Raw genomic sequence first — 23715 nt, forward strand, 5'->3', positions numbered from 1 at the left:
AATATTGATTTCTAAAAATTCTTGTAATTTAGTTAAGTTCATTTCTGTTTTAATTGTAGCAGCATTAGCGCTCTCTAAATACAATGTATATTTTATTATATAGATTCAGGAAATTTTATATAGGTGAATTTTAATATTGATTATTTATGGATTGATAGTTTCTTATTGATTCTCACTATTCGTTTAACCATTTCATGAGAACATCTTACTATGGTTTTTCACACATCCTCGTTTTTCGGCTCTTTATTAAAATGAAAATAATTATGAATAGAAATTGTTTTTTAAGCAGTTATGCTTTGAATTGAAATTAAGAAAAAATGAGACTGTCTAGTTAAAGACTTTCCTCAAGATTTGCCCAGAATAATGCTGAAACATCTATTACTTTTGGAAAAAATAGCCGTGACTGCTATTTATAAACTCAATAACATTAACCCTTATCGTGGCAAGATTGCTTTTTTGAAGAAAAAAAAATGTATATAGGTATGTATATATAAAAATGTGTAAGAACAAACATTTAGGAATGTGTATTTTATAATAAACATACATATTTAGGGGTACAAACATAAAAAAAGTTAAAAATTATTTTATAGTGGTGGTATATTTTTATAATGTTATATGGTATACTATACAAAATGAACATAAGGGTTAAATACATGCAATTTTATCATTGCTCAGTTTTCTTCACTTACTTTCCTTTTCCATAAAAAAATGCATCTTCTTTAACTTTATGTAGAAATGAAACAGGTATTGGGGGTTGAAAGTTTCAAATAAAATTTTTAATTTATTCATTGCTATACCATATGAATAACGAATATGACATCAAATTAAAAAAATAATAGATAATGATTGATTCAATGAATTTATTCTTTAATGTATTTATAATGCGAAAGTCTTGATTAAAACGTTGTATTTAGGATACAGGTATTTTTTAATGGTTTCTTAACTTTGTTACGTCTAGATTAAAAACCATTATTATGAATAAAATATTTATTTTCTGTCTTTGATAAAGTAACAATTCCTTTAATCTTTTCTGCTACTGAGAACAGGAAGTGTGTTGCTTTTAATGTAGAAACAATTTAAATTGAAGTCAGTCACCTGCCTACTTTCCTTCATATAACATATTTCCTAAATGACGGAAGTTGTAGAAATAATGTAGGATAATTAGGAACAATATAGAATTTGCAAATTCTTTCGCACAACATATGGTTCTATCCTCTTCAAAATCTATTATTGCATTATTAATAATCAATTTTTTAACGGAATTGCAATTCATTCTAACCGCATGATTAATAGGATTGCTGCTATTAGTTCTTCCACTAACTAATTGCAAACAATTTAAAATTATTTCGGTTGTGACATACAAAAAAAAATAGTAATTGATACGAAATGCCATAATGTTATTAACACACTTGGTTTCAATAAAGGGATGAAATGAGTTGCGTATTAAGATTGAATGCAGGAGGAAAGTTCCGCCTTTCTGTGGAAGAAAAGTGTTAATTGCAAGCTCAGCAATTTGTCTTTTTTTTTATATATAATCTTTCAAGGAAAAAGTAATAGTATCTTTGAACCCAGAAGTCATTTATTATATCAAAATTTGAATTAAAAATCACTATCTGTATATTTTGCTCCCACAGTTTGTTTTGCAATCGTCGTGGATTGCTTCATACTGTCAACATATCTTTGTAAGTTCTTTCTTTCTATTTATTATGCTCAATATATATATATATATGCAAAGTTAGAATTTTAAGACTAATTTATTATTTAAAATATATTTTAAATGTGTGACAGTTCCGATAGTATGTTTTGAAAATGTTTTAGTAGTAACAAGATAAGTACACAACCAGTTAAAAAAGAGGATGAAACACATATCAGAAATTTTAATTGAAAATTACATTAAGATTGAAAACAAGTATTATACTAAAACATGAACTACCTCATATTGATCTGTCTCATATACATTTATGGTTTCTGTCTGAATTTTCATATTTCTGCATAGTCAGTAATTTATCTTTTGATACAATAGCCCCCTGCTTGTGTTTTTGATAAACCACCATAAAGTATTTGATTAATTATGATATTATTCGCCTTTGGCACGTGTTCGATCAGGTTATTGACACTTTATGCTGCCAAATATTAATGTGGAATAAATATTTTTTTAATTACTCCTTATTATTCAATAAGAAGGAATAATGGAAAGTATAAATTCAATCGAATAAGACAGAACAAATTATAACGCTTGCAACTTAAAAAGTACAATATACTGCAAAATAAAAATAGAAATGGAAATCCTACATCGAAATTAATGTCCAAAAAAAGCATTTTTTCTTTATCTTAATTTCAACACTGGCAAAGCACGCGATTGAATGTTTTATTGGATGAGTTCTAATTTCACTACATTATAAATTCAATTGTTATAAATTGTGTATGGCATTTAAAAACTTCATTAAATGTAAAGAAAGCACTGTACAGAAATGGAATTTATATCATTAAAAAGATAATTTTTTAAATTTAAAAATAATACAAAAAACATTTTTGTGAGATAATAATTTTGCTAAATATGATCATCAGTTTTCATAAGTAAATCACAGGGATAACTTATCTGGCAATGGGTAAGCAAAATTTCTAGCTCGATTAAACTGTGTTTGGCGCCTTTATTTTTATTTCTTTTGTATCTTGTTTCCTCTGAACTAATAGAATTTTTTTGTGAAACCTATCTTAAGTATTTTTAATAATACTTTTCAGTTTCATTGCATTGAAAAAAGCAGCATTGAACAAAAGCATTCAGAAGCATTAAACGAAATGCAGTTTTAAAAACGTTCAATGAAGACACTAAGACGCTCGTGTACTGAATTGTTTACATTTTATTGCTTCCATTCGATAATACGTAATAATAACGATTTCCATACTATGTGATTTAGCGTTCATTAGGCATATGTTAATTAGTCATTAGGTTTTATAAACGTTCAATGAAGACATTGAGGCTCTCGTGTACTGATTTGTTTACATTTATATCGTTTTCATTCGATAATACATAATGATAACGATTTCCGTACTACGTGATTTAGCGTTCATTAGGCATATGCATTTTATCAGCAGTATAATTATTACTTTTGTTGTTGTTTCTCAGAATTCAATGATTTAATAACATTTGCAACTAATAATTTAAATCTTTTGCAATAAATCATAAACGTCATTAACGTGCATCTAGTTTTCCTTGCATTAAGATTCTTATATGAAATGAATGCTGCGAGTAATGGATATTTTCACCAATACAAATCTGAAGCTGTTCAGGCAAAAGTTATTCTTCATGTTAATTTCTCATATACGAAGTATTGGTCGTATTCGAGATTTTGACGAATTTCCGAGTTTCAGATCTGTCTGAGTCCAGAAATCCCTTTTTCGGCATTATGTCCATCTGTCTATCTGTGACAAAGATAACTCAAAATTGCTTTGAGGTATATGGATGAAATTTAGTACAACCAAAATTTATAGGTTTCTATCAAATGTTGGAAAATATCCATTCACGGGGAGTCTGTCTGCCTGCCTTTTCGAATACAAAGTGTCAATAACTACAAAACGCAAAGAGCTGAGTAGGTAGAATTTAATAAATATGTTTAGTATCTAAATTATAAATCCTTATAAAATTTTCGGCCTGATCCATTAAACGGTTGTCTATTTGTCGGGTCTGTACTTCGCGTGCATGTTAGCTCAATAACTCACAAACACAAAAACATAAATCAATAAAATTCACTACGTTAATTTGATCCTACAACTGTAGTGTTGTGCAAGATTTTGGAGTCAATCTGCCAGCAAAATATGCATATTCTCGCAATAGCTTCTGTAAAATTGTTATATACAAGCCAGAAATATATATTTCCTAATTATCTTCACCAAAGTCATGCATGGTATTCATGACTTAAACCAAGATCCCCACTTTTATATGGAGGTAGGAGAACCAAAATAATTTCTAGGAGACTACTCCCGCTGGTTTACAATAAAACTTCCACGATTTCTTCAACTTCATTTTATAGGTAAATCTCCAATTTTACCTTTCTAAGTTGCATGATATACATTTATATATGCTTGTACCTATAAAATAGTTTTGATGACCGTGTAGATCAATATAACCAAGGCGAGAAAACACTCGATGAGTGAAAATATTTCAAAAAAACTTCCATGGAAACTCTGACCCTATTAGTCTTGGCCAGTTTCTTGTTGGAATATTTGTACAAAATTCTATTTTTCTCAACTGAGATGCTCTATTTTGAAATATTATACTATATTGAAAGCTTTATGCCAGATGCCCAGCAATGAAAAGTGATAAACGCCGTTGTAACACTCACCATTTTTTAGGTATAAACCCAAAAAATGAAATGGAAGTTTATTTGTAAACGTTAAATCCGACAGATTGAAGAAATAATACCATACCTTATTTAATAGATAATTATTGGAGAGAACAAATAATGAAAATTCCAAATACTTTTGTTTTGACTTTATATGATGAAAGAAAAATTAGAAAATAACATTGTAAAAAGTGGGAAGGCATTTTTTTTCTTTTACAGTATCAATCAAAATATATATTTTATTTATTTTTTACTTCGTAAATGACTCGGCCGTTCTTTATCACACCCATATGAATCTTTAAAAACTTTCCTACTTTTATTATTTTCTGATTTTTAGCCTTTAGTATATTTTCCCTCATTATGAAAACCATGGAATCATTTTTTCAATCATTTCTTATTCAAATTTAATAGAAGATCTCGCCATTCTTGCAGGTCCCAAGTTAATTAAAATTAATTGAATAATTGGTATTTGTTTATAAATTAATAGTATATTATCCTCAGTTTGCATAAATTTAGTATTTGTAAAAATAAGTAAAAACTGATTAAAATTTCCAATCTTTTCCAAAAACACGTTTAAAAAGAACATTTTTGCATTGAGGAGTTAAAATGTGCACCAAATATGCAGTTTTTATATTCATTCCTAATTTAAATGAAAGTAAGCTAAATTTATTATCAAGTACTAACATGAGGCTATTTTCGATAGATACATAAGAAAGTAAAGAAATGCTTTATGATTAATTTTTATAATGGCAGAATGATGAAATGCCATTAAATAGCTAGAGTGGCTTTTGTGTCCATAGTGCATTGAATTATCTTTAGATCTGTCAATGTTACAATACCTACAGATCTAAATGTAAATAATATTTACAGATTTACAGTTACAATATTGAGATTTACAATTTAAATTATTCTGTATTCGAAAACCTTCAGAAAAGGTAACATTTTGGAGATCATGTCTCTGTTAACACAAAAGTAATTGTAGATAAGTTACCCATAAATTTATTTATAAATAATATTGAATTACTAACACAGATTTTTTACTTGCGTTTTCTTCTTAACTTAAGCAATTTATTTTAAAATTGATATATTTTATTGTGTGTATAATAAGACAATATGGATATGCAAAGGATTGCACTTCATATGTGTATAATACATTAATTTGTACCTACTTACGTAATGGTGAGTCATTAATTCTTCTTAATGAATAAACATAAGAATACTTCATTCTCTTCTCTGTTTAATATAGAATCTTTAAAAACTTTCCTAAACCAATTTTAAATTAGACCAATTCTATCTTGTAAGATAAGATAGATCCATCAATATACAAGACTGGGAGACCCTAATTTTCCGTTTGTTCTCGTAATTTTGCAGCACATCTGATACATATTCTAAAATCATTATGCAAGTGCCTAAAATCCTTCTTAATGCTTTCTTTCTTCAAAGAATATCACTACCGATAGAATAAATGAATTATGTAATTAGCTACCTCGAAATAAATTATGTAATTAGAAGGGAAAATTATGCAAGTGGCATACATTATCTAAAAGCTTGATTGAGATTCCGCGCGTTGCGTCATACAAGTTTCTGTTATCTTCTTCATTAAGACTATTTTTCTTCTTGGATATTGATAATAAGCTGGTAATTTATAATATTGGTTATCTATTCAAAATCCTTAAAGTATCATCGAGAACAACTGTAAATAATTGGTTTGAAAAATGCATAACATACATAAAATTTTTAAAAATTGAAAATGGATTGTGTTACCTTTTTGTGAAAAATCCAATATTTTATTTATACTTTAAACTAGCCGCTTTTAGCAATAAGATGCTTTTCCAAGAAGAATTGGGTGTCTTTAATTAAATTTTTATGCATCACTTGATGTTCATGGTTTCTGCAAGAAAATAATTGTAATCATAAAATTATGAAATGCATTAAATACATGTTGTTTTAATAGATTTACACTTGCCTTTGACATTGTACATATGAACCATACTAATAGAGTCAAGTCTCATGAATTCATAGTTCTCTTAAAGACTTAATTTTCTGCGTGATCTCTCTTTTAATTTTTGTTGTAATATAACTTTTCTCATATAACTACATCGATGTTAAATAGAATACTTCTTTCGTAACTTAAAAAAAAAATGAAAGAAAGTCGTTCAGTTAAATGGTTGAACTAAGAAAATAAAACGAGTTTCTCTCAACATTAAACATATCTTTGAAAATCATTTAAAAAAATATGTTTAAAAAAAATTGCCAAAATTTTGGGACATTTTGTACATTAATTATATTAGTATCATTAAAAAGAAAATTTTCTAAATTTTCAAACGTTGCAATCGCTGCCCAAAATGTCAATTTTTGATAATGGGATTTATATGCTATACAATTATTATTTTAAGGCCCACTAATTAAATATATAAACAAAGAAACACACAAACACATAAATATATATTAACTACAAGTATATGTCAATAATTAGTAAAGTTTAGTATGAAAGGATTAAAAATATACTATTTATAAAATAAGAACATTTATTACTTAGTCGTCACAATGTAAGAAAATTCAAAAACAACAGCGGTCAAGATTTTAAAAAAGAAAAAAAAAAGATTTTTTTAATATTACTTTTTTGCCTGAAAAATGCCAATATCTGTATTAAAGCTTAATAGTTTCCAATGTAAGATACTTCCTATTTATAATTTATTTCTACACTTAAGTTTCATGAAGATTGAAGTTGAGGAAACACATTCATACATATCAAAAGGGATCCACATCCCACTAACACGCTATACGACTCCCACAAATGAGGCGCAATTCGCAGATTATGAACCACTGCACTAGTAGGAAATTAGTAGGCAGTGCACCATTAGATCAGTAATTCAATCTTTTAATAACTATAAGAACTATTAAGAACTGTACAAAACAAAATTCTAAAATCATGTTGAATGTTTCTTCGTTCTCCCGATAACGCTAACTCCCTTATCTGTTACCATTACCATAGCATTTAAGTTGGCATCGTCAGCATTTTATACAGTCATTTCTGTAAAAAAATTAAAACATTTCTATAAGCTTAAACATTTATGCTTATTGTTCAAGTTTGGAAATTGCATATTAGCAACATTATTTTTATATTAATGCCTTTATGTGAAATTTAATTTTATATCTATTTGATAAACTTGAATCCTTGTCTTTGCAGATGTCTTATTCTTCAAACTTCATAAGTAATACTTGTCTTTTGAAAACAAATATGTCCAACATCAGCGTTTCCATTGCCGGTAAGTTCAAAATCATATATTTATAACTAATTAAATCCATCCCTTTATACATGATTAAAAACGCTAATTAGTACGGTATCGATTCATTCACATTGATTGGAAATTTTTATTTGAATCAATAAAGTAATCTGTAATATTCACTACAAAAAAAAAATCAAAATGGAATTGAAGAAAAAAATTATTTATATAAACTTCATTCAAAAGTAGACTATTATATTATTTAGGGTGTTATAAAAAGATAAAATGCTTTTAACATAAAATGCAAATAACTTTTATTTCCTTAAATACTGTGTCTAGACTCATATTTCTAAATGCAAAGATCCATTAATAATAATTAGCTTCTATAGAAACTGATAATACATGAAGATTTAAAATATATATAAATTTAAAATATATATAACTTTATATGGTCTCCATAGTGTAAAATTGTTAATTAGTAAAATATGTCTTTTATTTTCTTTTACACATATAACAAAGATTTTCGATTCCGTTTGAAAATTTATTTAATTCATAATAATTGTCACAAGCAAATATTTATCATCAATGTTATGTTTTAATGTTGTTTTTTTATATTATTATCAAATAATATCAAATGTTATGTATATGTTAATGTTAAGGTAATGTTTAATCTTTTATAAATGTTTATAAAATATTATAGGTTCATTCAACCATCAAGAAATAAATTTGCAAATAACGCATATTATTATTCAATATGAATGGTCAGCAGTTGCAATTTCGAACTAATAAAGATGGGACGATTGATTATATAAGGTATCTTAAAAAAAGTTGTATAATTCCGAAGTAGAAAATAAAATTCTTTGCTGGCAGTTATAAGGTTCATATTATTCAGCTTTCTGAAATAAACAACACATTTCAGTAAGGAGGTACGTTTTGAAATGCTTTGAGTTTATGTTGCATGCAATCACAATGCAGCAATACTTCTGTATATTAGATGAGCGCAATTATGTATAAAAGAAGAAAATATTCATTTTGAAAAAAAATCGTAAACGCTAAAATTAAAGTTTCTCTGGACATTTTTTTTAAATCTAAGAAATGTTAATAAAAACATTATTGTTTATTAATATGCTCTCGTTTCAACTTTTTAATAAACTTTTTTGATATGTATATCGTTCCTGAAAACGAGTGTTCTAATGAAACACTCGTTTTTCCTCGTCATAATTACGAAAGATATGTTCTAAATCAATAAATTAGCATTTTAATATATCATCATAAATTTTATAAATAATTCATGGATGAATGTAAAAGAAACAAGTTAACACGTTATACACTCTTACGCTATCAAGGCCGTATAAAAATTTAATTTCTTAAACTTTTTATTATTCACTTTTACAAAAACGAAAATATATTCATACAATTATTTACCCTATTTAATGAAATATTATAATTTAAAAATGCGCTTAGGTACTGTATTTAAGAAAATAAGTACTTGTTCCGCTTTTTTGAAGGACCATGAATATGAAAAATACTATCTTCCTGATTACTGCAATGTAATACAAATTGGTAATTCGTTATTTTTTCTATCACACCAGAGAGAAAGAGTGTAATAAAGTAAATTGATAATCTTTTAGTTCAAATATTACTGATTATTCAAAATATCAAAAGTATCATGTACCCATGCTGCGAAGTTTCAATTAAGAATAGTAGGGAAAATTTGTATTTTACTACCAAATATTTCTTTGATTTCATGAATAACCTCCTACATAAGGTACTTAATATATTTCAACATATTGATTATTAGCGTACAAAACATGATGTTTTTTTAATTCGATATTCAAAGTAAATTTAATGCAAAATTTAAAATCTTTATCTAATAATATGGAAGACTGCTACATTTTTGCAGTTATGTAGTATTTTTAATTATATTGCCAGTGAACTCAATATTTAGCTTTATTAGAAGAATTTTCTTAACAATTTATTTATTTTAAAATAATTGCATTTTTGAATTTAGAATGAAGTAAGCATAACCTAAATTGAAGTTTAAGAAAAAATTTAAGTTTATGAAAAGTTATTAAGTTATTACCTAAGTTTATAAAAAGTTATTACCTTAGTTTATGAAAAGTTATTAAGTTATTACCTAAGTTTATGAAATTACCTAAGTTTATGAAATTACCTAAGTTTATGAAAAGTTATTACCTAAGTTTATGAAAAATTTTCTTTAGCATTAAATTCTGTATGGTTTCCTTATTTACAGATACCATAGCAAATGGTACATCTCCTGTTTTGGACATAAATCCTGTTCTTGGAAGCGAGTTAAGTAAGTTCCTTTTTCTTAGTAAGTTTATACAGTGGGGCACGATGGAGTGCAATGACCATAAAATTAAATATTTTCAACTTTGGCAGGCTACACTCCTTAAATTATATTAAATATTGACATTTTTGGAAGATATTTTACATGGCATTATCGAAGAACTGCTGCAATTTCTTATTCGCTTCTTCTAAAAAATTGAATAATTACTTCGACTTGTTACTTCACTATTTACTTCATGGAGTGGGAGAATAAAATTAACAATCTGTGGAGTAAAATAACCATAAATAAAAAGGAATCAATAAAAATTCCTATTTTTTCACTAAGATCAACTGGAAAATAGTTTTTTAAATATATACATATAAAAATGATAACACTTGAATTTAAAAATGAAAAATTATATAACGTCCTGTGGTATCATATATTGTTTCATATTTATTCTTATGGATTATTATGTTATTCTATGTTGGATTATCTGTTCTCTTTCAATTTATATCTGAATTTTTTGGAAAAGTAGATTCCTCTCCTAGAGGAGATTTAATAGGATATTATTGTTAATGCTCTACAATTACCAGGTATTTTGTTTGAAGGAGGTGCAATGGTATTTTAATTTTTTCATTCTTTCTTTGACAGTATTCTGAGTTGTAGTATTCAGCTTCATTATTACTATAGTGTTTGAAGAATAACTCGATTTCTTCGTTTTATGTTGTGAATGTTCTTCAGGAAGAGGACTTTAACCATACCTGCAATAGAACTTCACTTGCAGTTTTGCTTCTGGTTTTGAATTTTTCAGAGCAAATTTTGTTTCACTCATTGCTGGCGGGGATAATGGTAAGAGAATAGGAAGTTTGAATGGATTCAAAGGACATACAACAGCTTTTGAAACAGCAGAATTTTCAAATTATTTTGAACTGAGGGAGTTATCACTGTTTACTTTGAAGCTTAAGGAGATATGTTGTGTAATACTCGAACTACTGTTCGGCTGTTTAATTTAACTTATTGACTGTGTAGGGTTCACAACATTTAAAAACCTTCACAACATTTTATGAAGAGAATTAAATCGGGCAGCTACTTTTAAGAAAGGAAGAAAACAACTTTAGAAATATTTTCTAATCTGCTCTCCTAAAACATCTTCTTTAAAATTCATTTTCTCTTCAAAGGAAAAAATAATTTAATGTGAAAACTTACAACGACTTTAAAACCATGTCTGATTGATGGACATAAAATTGACATGATAATATGGGGAAAATGGATTTTTCTTAGTATTTTTATAGAAAAAAAATGATCCTATGTAATAAAACAATTTGGAAAAATTATTTAAGTTTTTAGAATAAACTGCAGTTCCTGAAAAGTCCTAATATTATATATTTATAAAATGTTTCATCTTTTTCCTATTTTCTGGTTAACAGGGTAATAAAATGACTTTATTTATTTAATGCGTTTTAATTTTATCAAAATCTATACATATGTTATTTGTTACTTAAAAAATAATATATAAAAGTTTAACCATTTTCTAAGCTAGCTTCAACATCTACATCAAATTCTATATTCATTTAACCCCACTTCAATTAAATCGTTGTAAAAAAATGAATACAACTCACTGAGATATAGAATTGGGTTCCTTAAGTATAAAATTAGAGAAGGTATCATAACATTTTTAAGAAGTTTAAATGACAAAATTGTTAAAATGAAGTAAATTTTAAGGTTCCCTTCATAGAATTGAGAAGAAAGCCAGAAGTATGAAAATTCATATTAAAAGAATGTTACTAAATCAAAATAAGCTAAAAAATTGCTTATAATGTAAAAAAATATTAGCATGCTGATAAAATAATAAATTTTACAATTAATCTTTTTTTTATATAGAATATTGGTTTCACTCCAGTATTAATTTTCTAAACCACTTTCTTCCACCACTATTAATTTTTCAAAATTGTTTTAAATTTGACGAACTTTTAAAATTTTATACTTTATTATGACTTATGGAACTCCAGAAAACCTTATATGGCGCCTAATTTAGGCAACTAACTAATAAGTGCCTGAATAAACAAAACAAAAAGCTTTGCAAAATATTATTTTTCTTCTGAAAGTCTTTAAAAGATCCTAATTAATTTTGAAGATAATTTTTATATTTATTGTTTTCCTTTTATTTTGTTATAAATATTATTATTTCTCTTTTAGAATTTCATCGCGATTTCCGTAAATTTATAGATTTGGGAGTTTATTCGAAAATAGAGGACTTGCTAAAGAAAGAGAAAGACATGTTGAAATCCAAAAATAAAAGATGAATAAAGCAGAAAAAAATCGAAGAATGTGCGCTTTGTATAAAAACAACTGCTTGCATATAAAGCTTTTAAGTTGCTTAAATTTTATTTATGCCTTCATATATGCAGAATTGATTTTAAAGAAATGTGCATTTAAACTGAAATGCCTTTACAGGACCTCTCTAGCGAAGAGAAGGAGTTCAAGAAATTGTTCATCCTTTATCTTTCAAACCGCTGCATTCTATCTTTGATTAGTTAAAACTGAAACTTAATGGCGTCAAAAGAACAACGTTTGCAGCATTGTCTTTAAGATTTATTAATGTTAAAGCTGTCTTTAACATTAATAAATCGACGTAAGCCTTCAATAGCTATGGTAAAGGATGTGAAAGGAAAAGAAAGGGTTTTTTTTATTAGCACTAATGCATTTTTTAAAAAACTTCTTGCATTGAAAACATTTCCTATTAAATTCCTTTGTCACGTTCACTGTAGTAAAAAAAAGTTTATAATATTATTTCTAAACGATTCAAAAGTTATTTTGATTTAAAATTGTTAGTTAATTAAAACTCGTACATAGGTAGAAAGCTGGCGAAGTAAAATCAAAGATGTTGGTTGAGCCAAATTAAAATGGCAATCCAAAACCGGCAGAATTTTTAAATACGCAAACATAGCCCGAAATTTCTTGTGAGATTAATTCAAGAGTCTAAAACTTGCATCCTTTTTTACATGATCTTCTCATAGCCAATAAACTTCGAAAATAATGCGTTGATATAAATTTCTAGAAAACACTCAAAAAGTTAAGAATTTTTTTTTAGAAGATTCATAGTTTTGGGTTTCAAATTGCAAGACTATCTATCTGAAATCTGGTGTAGTATTTTTTGCTAAAATCAATAATATTTCTTCTGATTAAATGCAACCATTCTTCTTATATAATATTATGGAATGTTGCATCGTCCTGAAACTCTGCTTCCAAGATAAAATGTATGACTAATTACAATAGCATGCATAAAATTTTGATACATAATAGAATTAAACAATAATTTTATAAAGTGACAAATAATTTCAAAAAATTTTCATCAATCTTTAATAAAAATGTCTGAATTATAGTATTTTGTGAGCAAATGAAATCAAGCTTTACGAATTATGACTTTTCAAATCGCAGCTAACAGCATCAATTCAGACTTCTTTGATAATAATTTTTAAAAAATCGTTTCTCTGTACACCAATTCTAATATAAAGATTATGATTATTGTTGGAGATTGCCCTTCAAAATTTATAATTTTATATTGTGAAAGTATCATATCAAGAAATTTCTGTGCAGTTGTGAAATACACATTTATATGTAAAAAATATAAAGTCATTTCGAAAGTTTCTCGTATATTCTCCAATAAATAAACTTATATATTACTAATAATATGTCATTGAGGACTAATAGTTACGAATGGACCTGTTAAAGTGCAATGGGCGTCTTTTTTCAGACCGTTTAAAGTCAAAATTTGACACAAAACTACTTAACAGTTCACAAAAAATTCGCATTAAGTTTCATAGATTTAAATCATAGCAGTGTTTGAGTTATCGCGTTTGCAAGCTCGTGAAAGAACAGACCGACGGACAGTGAATCAATGACAGATTTTGTTCAAAAATTGATACGTATTTATATTTTAGATGTTAAGACTGCGAACCAAATCTTATGCATCGAGCTGTCTTCTTGCTTAAGATTAGTTATTGTGTTAACTTATATACGAACAACTGGTCAGACAGACCTACTTGGAAGGGATTTAGATCAAAATCTGATAGAAGACAACAAATTTGGAATAGAAACCAGATACCAAATTCCATGCGCATAGCTCAAAGTGTTATTGATTTATCGTATTCATAGACGGACAGACATAGTTTCAAAAATTTGGATTCAGGGGAACTTGGAGATTTTTCAAAATTTCGAGTTTGTGTATTTTGACGATTATAATACTTTCTTTATGTATATTTAATATACGTGAAAATAATAAAACAACATATACATAAAAATATTTATATAAATACATAACGAAGATCATGTATTTTGACCAGCTGAAGGTTTCATAAAATGCATTTTTTTTTCTTTTAGGTATCCACAACAGATTCTTCTTGAAATATCCACTTGTGCCATATTCAATGGTTTCCTTTTATATTCTGTTTGTGGAATGGATTGGGCCAGAAATGATGAAATATCGGAAACCTTATTCCCTTCAAAAAGTCCTGATTGTGTATAATCTGTTACAAGCTTTTGCAAATCTTTGCATTGCTTATACTGTAAGTATATTTTATCATCATTAAAATCTCGAATTAACGTATCATTTAGAATGTTCAAAATAAATGAGTGATATTTTTCGAATTATAAAACTATTTTTGTCGTATAAATATGACTTTGGCAACATTGCAAAATTATTGTTTTCTTCAAATATTGATCAATTGCGATACGAATTTCAATATAGTAACGCTGCTTTAAGTTCAAAATTTCGTTTTATTTAATTAATTAAAATTTCAAAAAAATCGCTACGAAATTTATATTTTCATTCTCCAAAGTAAATATATGCCAAATTTCGTACTTCACAATGTAATTAATGTTTTGTAAACACAGAGATAGGTACGCGCACACACATTATCCTTTTCTATTAATAACGATAAATATTTTGCTATAATTTTTGAAACTAAAAATTAATCTACAATACAAAATAGACTCTACAAACATTTTTAGCCTGATATTCAATATAATTGAAGTTACTGTGTGAATAACGCTCCGAATTTGGCTCCTCTTTCCTGTATACCTACAAAAATGCCATTTCTACAATGTATATATTCCTCTACATTATATTGATTATTATTTCAATCTACATTATTCAATTATTTCAAATCTACATGAGAACTCTGAGAACTATATAATTTATACAGATTTTAATGAATGATAAAGCACTTCAGCTGAATGTTAGATTTACTATCTTTTTCTCATAAATATTTCTATTTTAGGATGGACCATCAAACCAAAATGTTTTATATTATTGTTACGATATCTACGCAATGTGTAAGCCTGTAGAGTATCAAACAATATCATAGAAAAAAACGTGCAGTCTTGTCAGTGATCATATTATGAAAGGGGCATCTGGATAGGTGAACCTTACCACTTTACCATCAGCGGATGGACACTTTACACTGAAGGATTTATATAGTTTGATACCACACATTATAATCTTTTTAGATACAGGGCAATGAAATCATGCCATTCTGTCTCTAAAGGTGAGATTCAAATGATTGTGTAATAATCAAACCAGTGGGAGAGGTTTCACTGAAATTTTCTCACATATTTCTCCACAATGATATCATGCGTCTTCTGCACCCTATAAAATTAGATGGGGGGGGCTTGTTCAAAGCTATGAACGTTATGAATATTTCAATTATTTTTTTCCCTTTGGGTTTCGTAGAACATTAAAGAAAACCAAGTTTGAATATTGGACAACTTCTTTTTCAAATGACTGAAACCGACATTCGACGCAACATTTTACTTGTAGAAACAAGATCGTACAGAAAATTTCGTTTATTTAAGCCGTTGTGGTTTTGAGTTATCTCGATTGCACGCATGCGATCAATGACCAGACGAACAGTCCGTCAGCCCCCTGATGGGCTTACTTTAAAATTAAATGTGGAACTGCATTTTAGATGTTAAAATTGTGAACTTTTTTTTCCCAGCTCTTTATGTTTTGTAATTGCCGCGTTAACTTGCTCCAAGGCAAACATGGTGGGCGGCAGTGGCCTGGTGGTAAGGTGTCGGCTTCGGAACCGGAGGGTTTCAGGTTCGACATCCGATTCCACCGAAGAACCGTCGCGTAAACGGGTCTGGTGCACATTAAATCCGTGAAGTGTGGAAATTTGGAGAGGAGCGTGCCAGCTGAGATGTCGTCCTCGTCATCTGACCGCAGTTCAAAATTTCGAGGTCCGTCCCAAAATAAACCTGTTGTTGCTTTAAGAACGGGACATAAATATAATTAAACTAAATAAAACTAAACTAACCAAGACAAACACGTATACCACCTGTAAACAGATTTCGTTCAAAATTTGATAGAAATTTTAAAAAATTGTATAAAGACTACGCAACAAATTCTATCTTTCCAGTTCAAAGCGTTTTTGAGTTATTTACATTCTAAGCCAGATGAAATATTTCCAAAAATGTGTATTTGTACTGAAGAAGATCTGAAATTTGTTTGAAAAAAAAACATTGCCAAAATACAGAGGTTGCATTTTTTTTTATGCTTATATCATATTTTATGCTTATATTATATGTTTGATAAATAATAATTAAAAAAATAATTAGAAAATGTCAAAAGAATCGCCTCGTTTTAAAATAAAATTTTGTTAAAAATGAATCCTAATTCATTGTCATTAATTATTCATTATTCTATAACGGTGAAATTATTTCATTCAAAAATTATTTTTATGTCTTACATTTACTCTTTCACTTTAGGCTATAGATGGTATAATAAAATATTGGGATTCCCGCTGCCTTATCAGAAATAGTCCAAAACTTCAAGAAATGTTGGAGGTAAATAATTCGTTTCTATCTAACAATATTTAATTTCGCATTTGTAAATAAATTTAATCATTTGTTCCTAATTTGTTCATCAATGTCTAATGATTGATGCAAGAATGCAAAGGGCACTGTAAAATATATTGTATTTTTTTTATTTATTTATTAGTGTCCAAATGGATTGGATGCATTTTTATTGTGCTAATTTTTTCATCTATTAAATTAAACAGTGAAATTTTTTCCATTGCTAAAAGCAGAACTTTAAAAAAAATCTAATCTTCTTAATAATCATATGACTGAAATTCTATTTATTTTTCAGGCAGCTTTGATGCCCGCATACAATTTATACATTATAAAGTTCATAGACCTTTTAGATACGGTATGGTAACTATTTTGATGTTAATTCCATTTAGACGCTGTATTATATTTAATTATAGATAATAAGAGAAATTGTTTATGGATCATATTAATGTCGAATAATTGAGTGCTAGAATTAATGCTAATTCGTTAATAATATATTAGACAATTATTAATAATTCTTTAGTAATAAAGTAGGGTAATTAACATTATTTCTTTAATAATAATGCGATGCAATCAGTAATTAGGCTTTCATGTTTTAAAAAAATTAATTTGTGTTAATTAAGTTTTGTTAAAATAATTCTATATAAGTAAGATTCATTCTTTAAATATTAAAGTTATTTTTTTAAATGCTACATTTTGATTCTTTTTATTTATCTTAAAACATTTTGATAATGCAATATAAAATAAAAATAGTAATATAAAATTAGAAGTAATTTAGTAATTAGTAACTATAGTATAGACTTAGACTAGAACTTATATTAGTAGTATAGACTAGAACTTAGTATTAGTAATTAGTAACTATAGTAATTTAATAAAGAAATAATAATTTAGTACCAGAGTTACAGCAGTTTAGTAAGTTCACAATTTGTATTAAGATGTCATTGGAACTAAGTCATACTAATTTTTCAGGTATTCTTTGTACTTCGCAAAAAACAAAGCCAAGTATCTTTTCTACATGTTTTTCACCACGCTGGGATGTGTCTCATCTACTACTGGGGTTTAAGCATCCTGTATAAAGCTCCAGGTAATTAAGAATTTTTAAACCAATCAATTAAATCATTGATTCATTAAAGACTTGTTTCAAAATATCCTTTAATCTAAGAAATACAAGTGTTTCTCATTATTAAGCAAACATAATAATAAAAATTTTGTTCAATTAGATTTATGTCCAAATTTATAATTATAGGAAAGGATTGGAACTTTTATTATTCTCCTGATCAATAACTAAAAAGAATGCGGACATTATCGAAATCAACTCAATATTTACTTTAGTCAAAGCTTATAACGAAGTAAAGGTGCTTGACTACAACAGATAATATACTTCTTTTGGTGCAACTGTACCTCTAAATCTTAATTACAAGATTATCAAACTCTTTGGAGCCAAAACTTTATTAATTATAACTTTAGCTCTTTTTTTTTTCTTCGGAAAAAGCTAATTATATTTACTATGTATTATTGAAATTGTATACTATGTTATATTATATATGTAATGATATTTTAAAATATAATTTAATTCTAATTAATTTCCGAAGTTTTATCTTGATTTAGCCCATATTAACTTCAATATAAAATATTCTCCTATTTCCTGATCCCATTCCACCTTTTTATGTAATAATGAACATATAACTGAATCTGAAACAATAATAGTAAATTTATCTTCGGAATAATTTAATATATTTTGATAACTCAAATGGAACCACTACCATACTGAAAAAAGTTAAAACAATCAATAATAAGTCACTAGATTTACTTTTGAAGCAGTTCTAGGTAAGATTTTTAAAGCATTATTTATTCTATTTTAGGATTCTATATGGCCGTAGGTTTTGCTATCAATACAGTGGTCCACGTCATCATGTATACGTATTATGGCCTTTCTGCTATTGGGCCGAAAATGCAGAAATATTTGTGGTGGAAGAAGCATTTGACTCGTCTTCAAATTGTAAGATTTGACCTATTTTTCTTTTGATAACTTTCAATTTATTTTCTAATTTCATTGATTTATCCTTTCGATATTATTGACGTTCAATGAATAGGTAATATTTCCAATAAGAATACGAGTTGTGGCCATACACTTGTTATTTTTTAAATTAAATTTGTGAATTTAATGTTCACGGTTATTTCAGTTTGGAGCAACAAATTTGTTTTATCACAGTGTTTACTGTTCAGAATATATTTGGAAAGCATCACGAATTAAACTCATGAATCTTAATCACCAGAAATGGGGCATTTCACACTTTATTGTTTCTACATTATTCCACTGCCATACTGACAAGTGCATTGCACATATCAAGACAATATATATATATATATATATATATATATATATATATATATATATATATATATATATATATATATATATATATATATATATATATATATATATACTGATGGAAGCTGAATCTAGTGAATAGAAAAAATAATTTCGCTTAGAAATCAAACTATGGTCTAAAGCGTAAATGTTATTAAACATAAAAATTCAATGTATGTGATTTACTGTAGTGTGTGTATCATGCATGTTTGCAATGAACTTTTTCAAAAAATGTTTAACTTCATCTCGAACTTATTATTTTTAAAATTTTGCATGAAATAGATCAGAAAAGCGCACAATGAAATAAAATTATTTCATTTAACCCTTAAATGGGGAGGTGAAATTTTAGGACTTAACTGGGGAGGTGCGGTCGACGAGACCGCATTTTCTTTACACTCAAATTAAATTATCTAATGAATGCATTAGTATGAAAATCTGCTTTTATGTTCTGCAGATATTTTTCTTGATATATAGATATGTTTTAGAAATTTTTCAAAATATATTATCATTGAAAAAAGTAATTGCGTTGGAACATACATTTTCTTCTCAAATTACATGTTACAATGAATAATATTCTTGAAAAAACATATTACTTTTTACTTTTTAAATCATTTATTTTTCCAGTATATAAAGATATATATGAAAGAATATAATGTAAAATTCAACAATTATATGAAAAATAAAAAAAATTGACAATGAATAAAATTGACCCTTTATTTTTTATCGGCTTGTGTGACATTCGTAGCACGGTTTTCGAGGTCATTTTAAACATACAAGTTAAGTACTAGTATAAAAATCAGCCTATAAATTCGGTAGATATTTCTCTTGGCATATTAATTTATTTTATAAATTTTTCAAAATATATTATCATTAAATGAATTATGTTTGGACATACATATCAGAATCAGTTGAATACGAACTTTCAGCGAAAAAGTCTTCTGTACAATTATCCTCCTTATTAAAATAACTTTCTGCTTCATTTAAAAGTTTCTGGAGCTCTGCTTCATAAGAGGATCAGTAAATTGGATGATATTTCGAGGACTAAGTTCTAGAGCCATCTGCTAAGCCTCGTACAATACTAGAACACTAAAAGGGAGGTGCGGTCTTACAGACGTCGCACAAATAAATAGTTGAAATTTTTTTTAAAGTATCCGCTTAAACCGGATGAAAAAGTGTACGTGTAGTGAAGGTCATGAAAGAGGAAGCTACAGGTTCAATCCATAGATTAGGGGTAACCGAAAGTCCATCATTAGCGGTCTGACGGACCGCACCACCCCAGTTAAGGGTAAAATATCGGCAGTGTTTTAAAAATTGGGGAAAATATTGGAGGGGTTAGAATATGGCAAAAATAAAATACTTTTTATTAATGAAATTCATCAAATCAGTAGTTCAAAATTTTGTAGATAACTAATTTATTAGTTAATTCCTAAATTAAGAAATAAGTTGTATTTTTCTCTGCTCTTAAATAAAGGGACTCGACTATTAAATAATATGAATTTCCAATCTTATTGTATTATTGGAGCATTTAAGCAACATAAAGATATTTTTTTAAGAGCAGATTAGTTATTTTATAGTTTTGAAATTGCAGAGCATACTGAAAAACCATCATCAAATCAAGTACTGAATTTTAATTTATGAGTTTTTCATAAGAAGATTTTACCTAAATTAGAATTTATATAACCTGAGAAGTGTATGCTTCTTAGAGTATAATGAAAAATACAGGTACTTGTAAAATTACCTGTATGACATTGGCGATAAATAGTCACGAAACATCGATCTTTGGCGTGACTTTAGCATTTTACTGAATCCAGCTTGCGATTTTAGTAATTTTTTGAAGATTAATCATTGACATGCGATTCAATACACAAATAGATAATAATCAACAATTTAGTTTGTATATTTTTTTACCGACCGATCGAAACCAAAATTTAATATAGAATTAATTGCAATTTAGTCACAAGGTCTCATACCAATTTTATTCATTTAAACCATTTCATTTTTGAGCTATAAATAAAACAGACAGATATACAGATAATCGTTTGACAGATTTTGTTCAGAATTTGATAATAATCTATATTTTAGATGCTAAACATATGAATAAAATTCATTTATCTAAGTAGTACGTATATTTAAATAGTTTTGTAGCTGTCGCGTTCACTTATATTAAGTCAGCTGGACAGAGAAATGTTGCACAAAATTTGATAAAAAATCTGCTCATTTGGCGCAGAGGCTGCATACCAAATTTATTTTGAAATTTGATATCAAGTCTCTATGTCGTATATATTCTCTTCGGTATATAGTTTCTTTGGTATACTATATATTCAAATTAAATGCATTAAGATATCGCACTCACAGAGGGAAAAAGCAACTGACATGTATTTTTTTGGACTAGGTGGGATCTAAATCGTGAAGATTCGTCGAAGTTCTGATTTTTTAACTATTAAAATGCTTTATCTTTATATGACTTCACATACTAGAAAATAAAAATGAATATCATTTCTCAAAAAATCAGCACAGGAACAAAATTCAAATGAACATGTAGTGGATTTCGGTCTGTTAGCCGAAAGCCAATTAGTCCATTCTTTGCTTAGTTTTAAAAAATTAAGAATATCTAATAAAAGAATATTCATCCATTTCGCCAGAAATCGATTTTTTTAATGCAGTAATTTATCTTACAGAACAGAACTTTTAGATAATAATTTACTTAATAGCAAATGTTTCTTCAAAATCTTTGGTACAGATAAATTTTTTAAATTTATTTTATGTATAATTAATTGCTCAAATGAAAAACGGAAAGCATTAAAGATCACATACGCTTGATTTTTTTTCACCAAAACATGCAGTGGATTTCGGTCTGTTCTTCTAATAATGTTGGCCATCAAAAGTTGTCAAGGTCAATGCTGAGCCAATTAGTCCATTCTTTGTTTAGTGTTCAGTTTTGAATAATCCTTACTTCTGTATAGAAAATGCAGAAGTGGCAACTTTACGGCATTTAACTAACATTAGCATTTATATCAGAGAGAAAATTCAATTATTCAAACAACAGTACTAATACATATTGGGCATATTTAGAACAGATCAACAAACATCTATGGATTGGACAGACAAACATTTTAATCATAAATCCCCATGAAACAATATGAAAAAAAATAAGAAACGGTGTTTACTTTTCGGAATTTACTACTAGCGTGAGGTATATGCTTTAATATAATTATAAAATTGGTATATTAATATATACAATAGATATATATACAATTTTTTTAAAAAAATAGAGTATGCTTAAATTTATCTAAGATTACGAATTGAAATAGTTCCTCTTAACTTCACAAGATGTCACCACTAATGCGTGCAATGGTAGAAGATATGAAAGGAATTATTTTTATGCCACTTTTAATTTCTTTCAATATGTCTTCCAAATTGCCATATTCAGACGAATATCAAATTTATTTAGAATTGAAAATTGATATTCATCTATTCAAAGTGTAATTATTATTAGTTTTCAATCTTGAAGTATTATTCAGGGGGTGGTCTAATTTTTCTAGAGAGTTGGTAAAAGATTTGATAAGAAAAGTTGAAATTATGGTCATGATGATTTCGAGGTATTTTTTCTTTTTAAAACAGGTTGCGCTGTGTGAAATTCTTTTTTTCTTGTCTTTTTTCAATGAAATGAAAAACTTGTATTACAGTTCGAAACCTCTCAAAATTTAAATCATCTCAAAGTGACAGGCTACTTAAAATTTTCTCTGCATTTTTAACTGAAAAGAACCTTTGTTTCTCGTTTATTTAAATAATATTAAACAAAAAAGACTGAATATTCAAATGCCATCCTAAATTATTTACAGAAGCAGTAAAAAATCTGATAAATAAAATTTTGAGTATTATAATTACGTTCTAGATGAAATTCTGACACATTGCTCTGAGCATAATATCCATCAGAAAATAATACATTCATAGTATTTCTGTGTTTGAAGACATATACAAAAGATTCAGCTTCCCAAATAAAGATGGTAGATATATTTAACCTAAAAAAATGATGTGAAATGTTGAATAATTTGCTATCTTAAAGAAATGAAACTCTTTAACCTGTATCTGACATTTTGTTATCCCAAAAGTTAAATCATCTTAAAATTGTAGATTACTTAAAATTCCCAATGCATTTTTTATAATAAAGTTATGTGGTTTTATATAAAAGGCTTTTTCTTCTTACGCAGGGACAAATCTTTTTCATTCTGAGCTACATGTTGTATGGATTCTTAACTGGATGCGAAGAATTCGGAAACATGGAATTTTATGGATTTGCTTATGGATCTATAACACTTTTGTTATTTCTCAACTTTTATAGAAAATATAAACAGCATTAACAAAATGTAATTACACGCTGCGTGTTTGTATTTTGTATTAAAACTTGGAAGTATTATATTGTTTTGTAGACACCATGTCATCGCTATAAAAGTTTTATTTTTATTTGCAGGAAATTTGTAAAACTATTTCTTATATAAATTGTGCAATAAAAAATATCTTAACATATGCTGTTTTATCAATAATAGAATTTCATAAAAATGCCACTTCTTATAATTGGACCTTCTATAAGTCAAATTTAGACTAAGAAAGAAAAGAAGGCTACCATTTTCT

At 27.3% G+C, this 23715-nt stretch overlaps 1 protein-coding gene across 1 annotated transcript; it reads left to right on the forward strand.

Annotated features, from left to right (window-relative positions):
* The first annotated feature begins 1606 nt into the window (after positions 1-1606).
* LOC129963960 (elongation of very long chain fatty acids protein 7-like) lies at positions 1607-23576 on the forward strand. Its single transcript, XM_056078590.1, has 9 exons — positions 1607-1682; positions 7534-7612; positions 9825-9887; positions 14241-14425; positions 16629-16706; positions 17011-17070; positions 17682-17796; positions 18575-18711; positions 23295-23576. Exons 2-9 carry the CDS (start codon positions 7534-7536, stop codon positions 23442-23444), a joined length of 867 nt encoding a protein of 288 aa, XP_055934565.1. The 5' UTR covers positions 1607-1682; the 3' UTR covers positions 23445-23576.
* The last annotated feature ends 139 nt before the right edge of the window (positions 23577-23715 follow it).

This window comes from Argiope bruennichi, chromosome 3, assembly GCF_947563725.1.
Source record: "Argiope bruennichi chromosome 3, qqArgBrue1.1, whole genome shotgun sequence".
In the NCBI taxonomy this organism is placed as follows: Eukaryota; Metazoa; Arthropoda; class Arachnida; order Araneae; family Araneidae; genus Argiope; species Argiope bruennichi.

Coding starts and splice junctions, on each gene's coding strand:
- LOC129963960 (XM_056078590.1), top strand. CDS start 7,534: ATGTCTTATTCTTCAAACTTCATAAGTAATACTTGTCTTTTGAAAACA. Junction 16,707..17,010: donor AACTTCAAGAAATGTTGGAG/GTAAATAATTCG, acceptor TTTATTTTTCAG/GCAGCTTTGATGCCCGCATA. Junction 18,712..23,294: donor ATTTGACTCGTCTTCAAATT/GTAAGATTTGAC, acceptor CTTCTTACGCAG/GGACAAATCTTTTTCATTCT.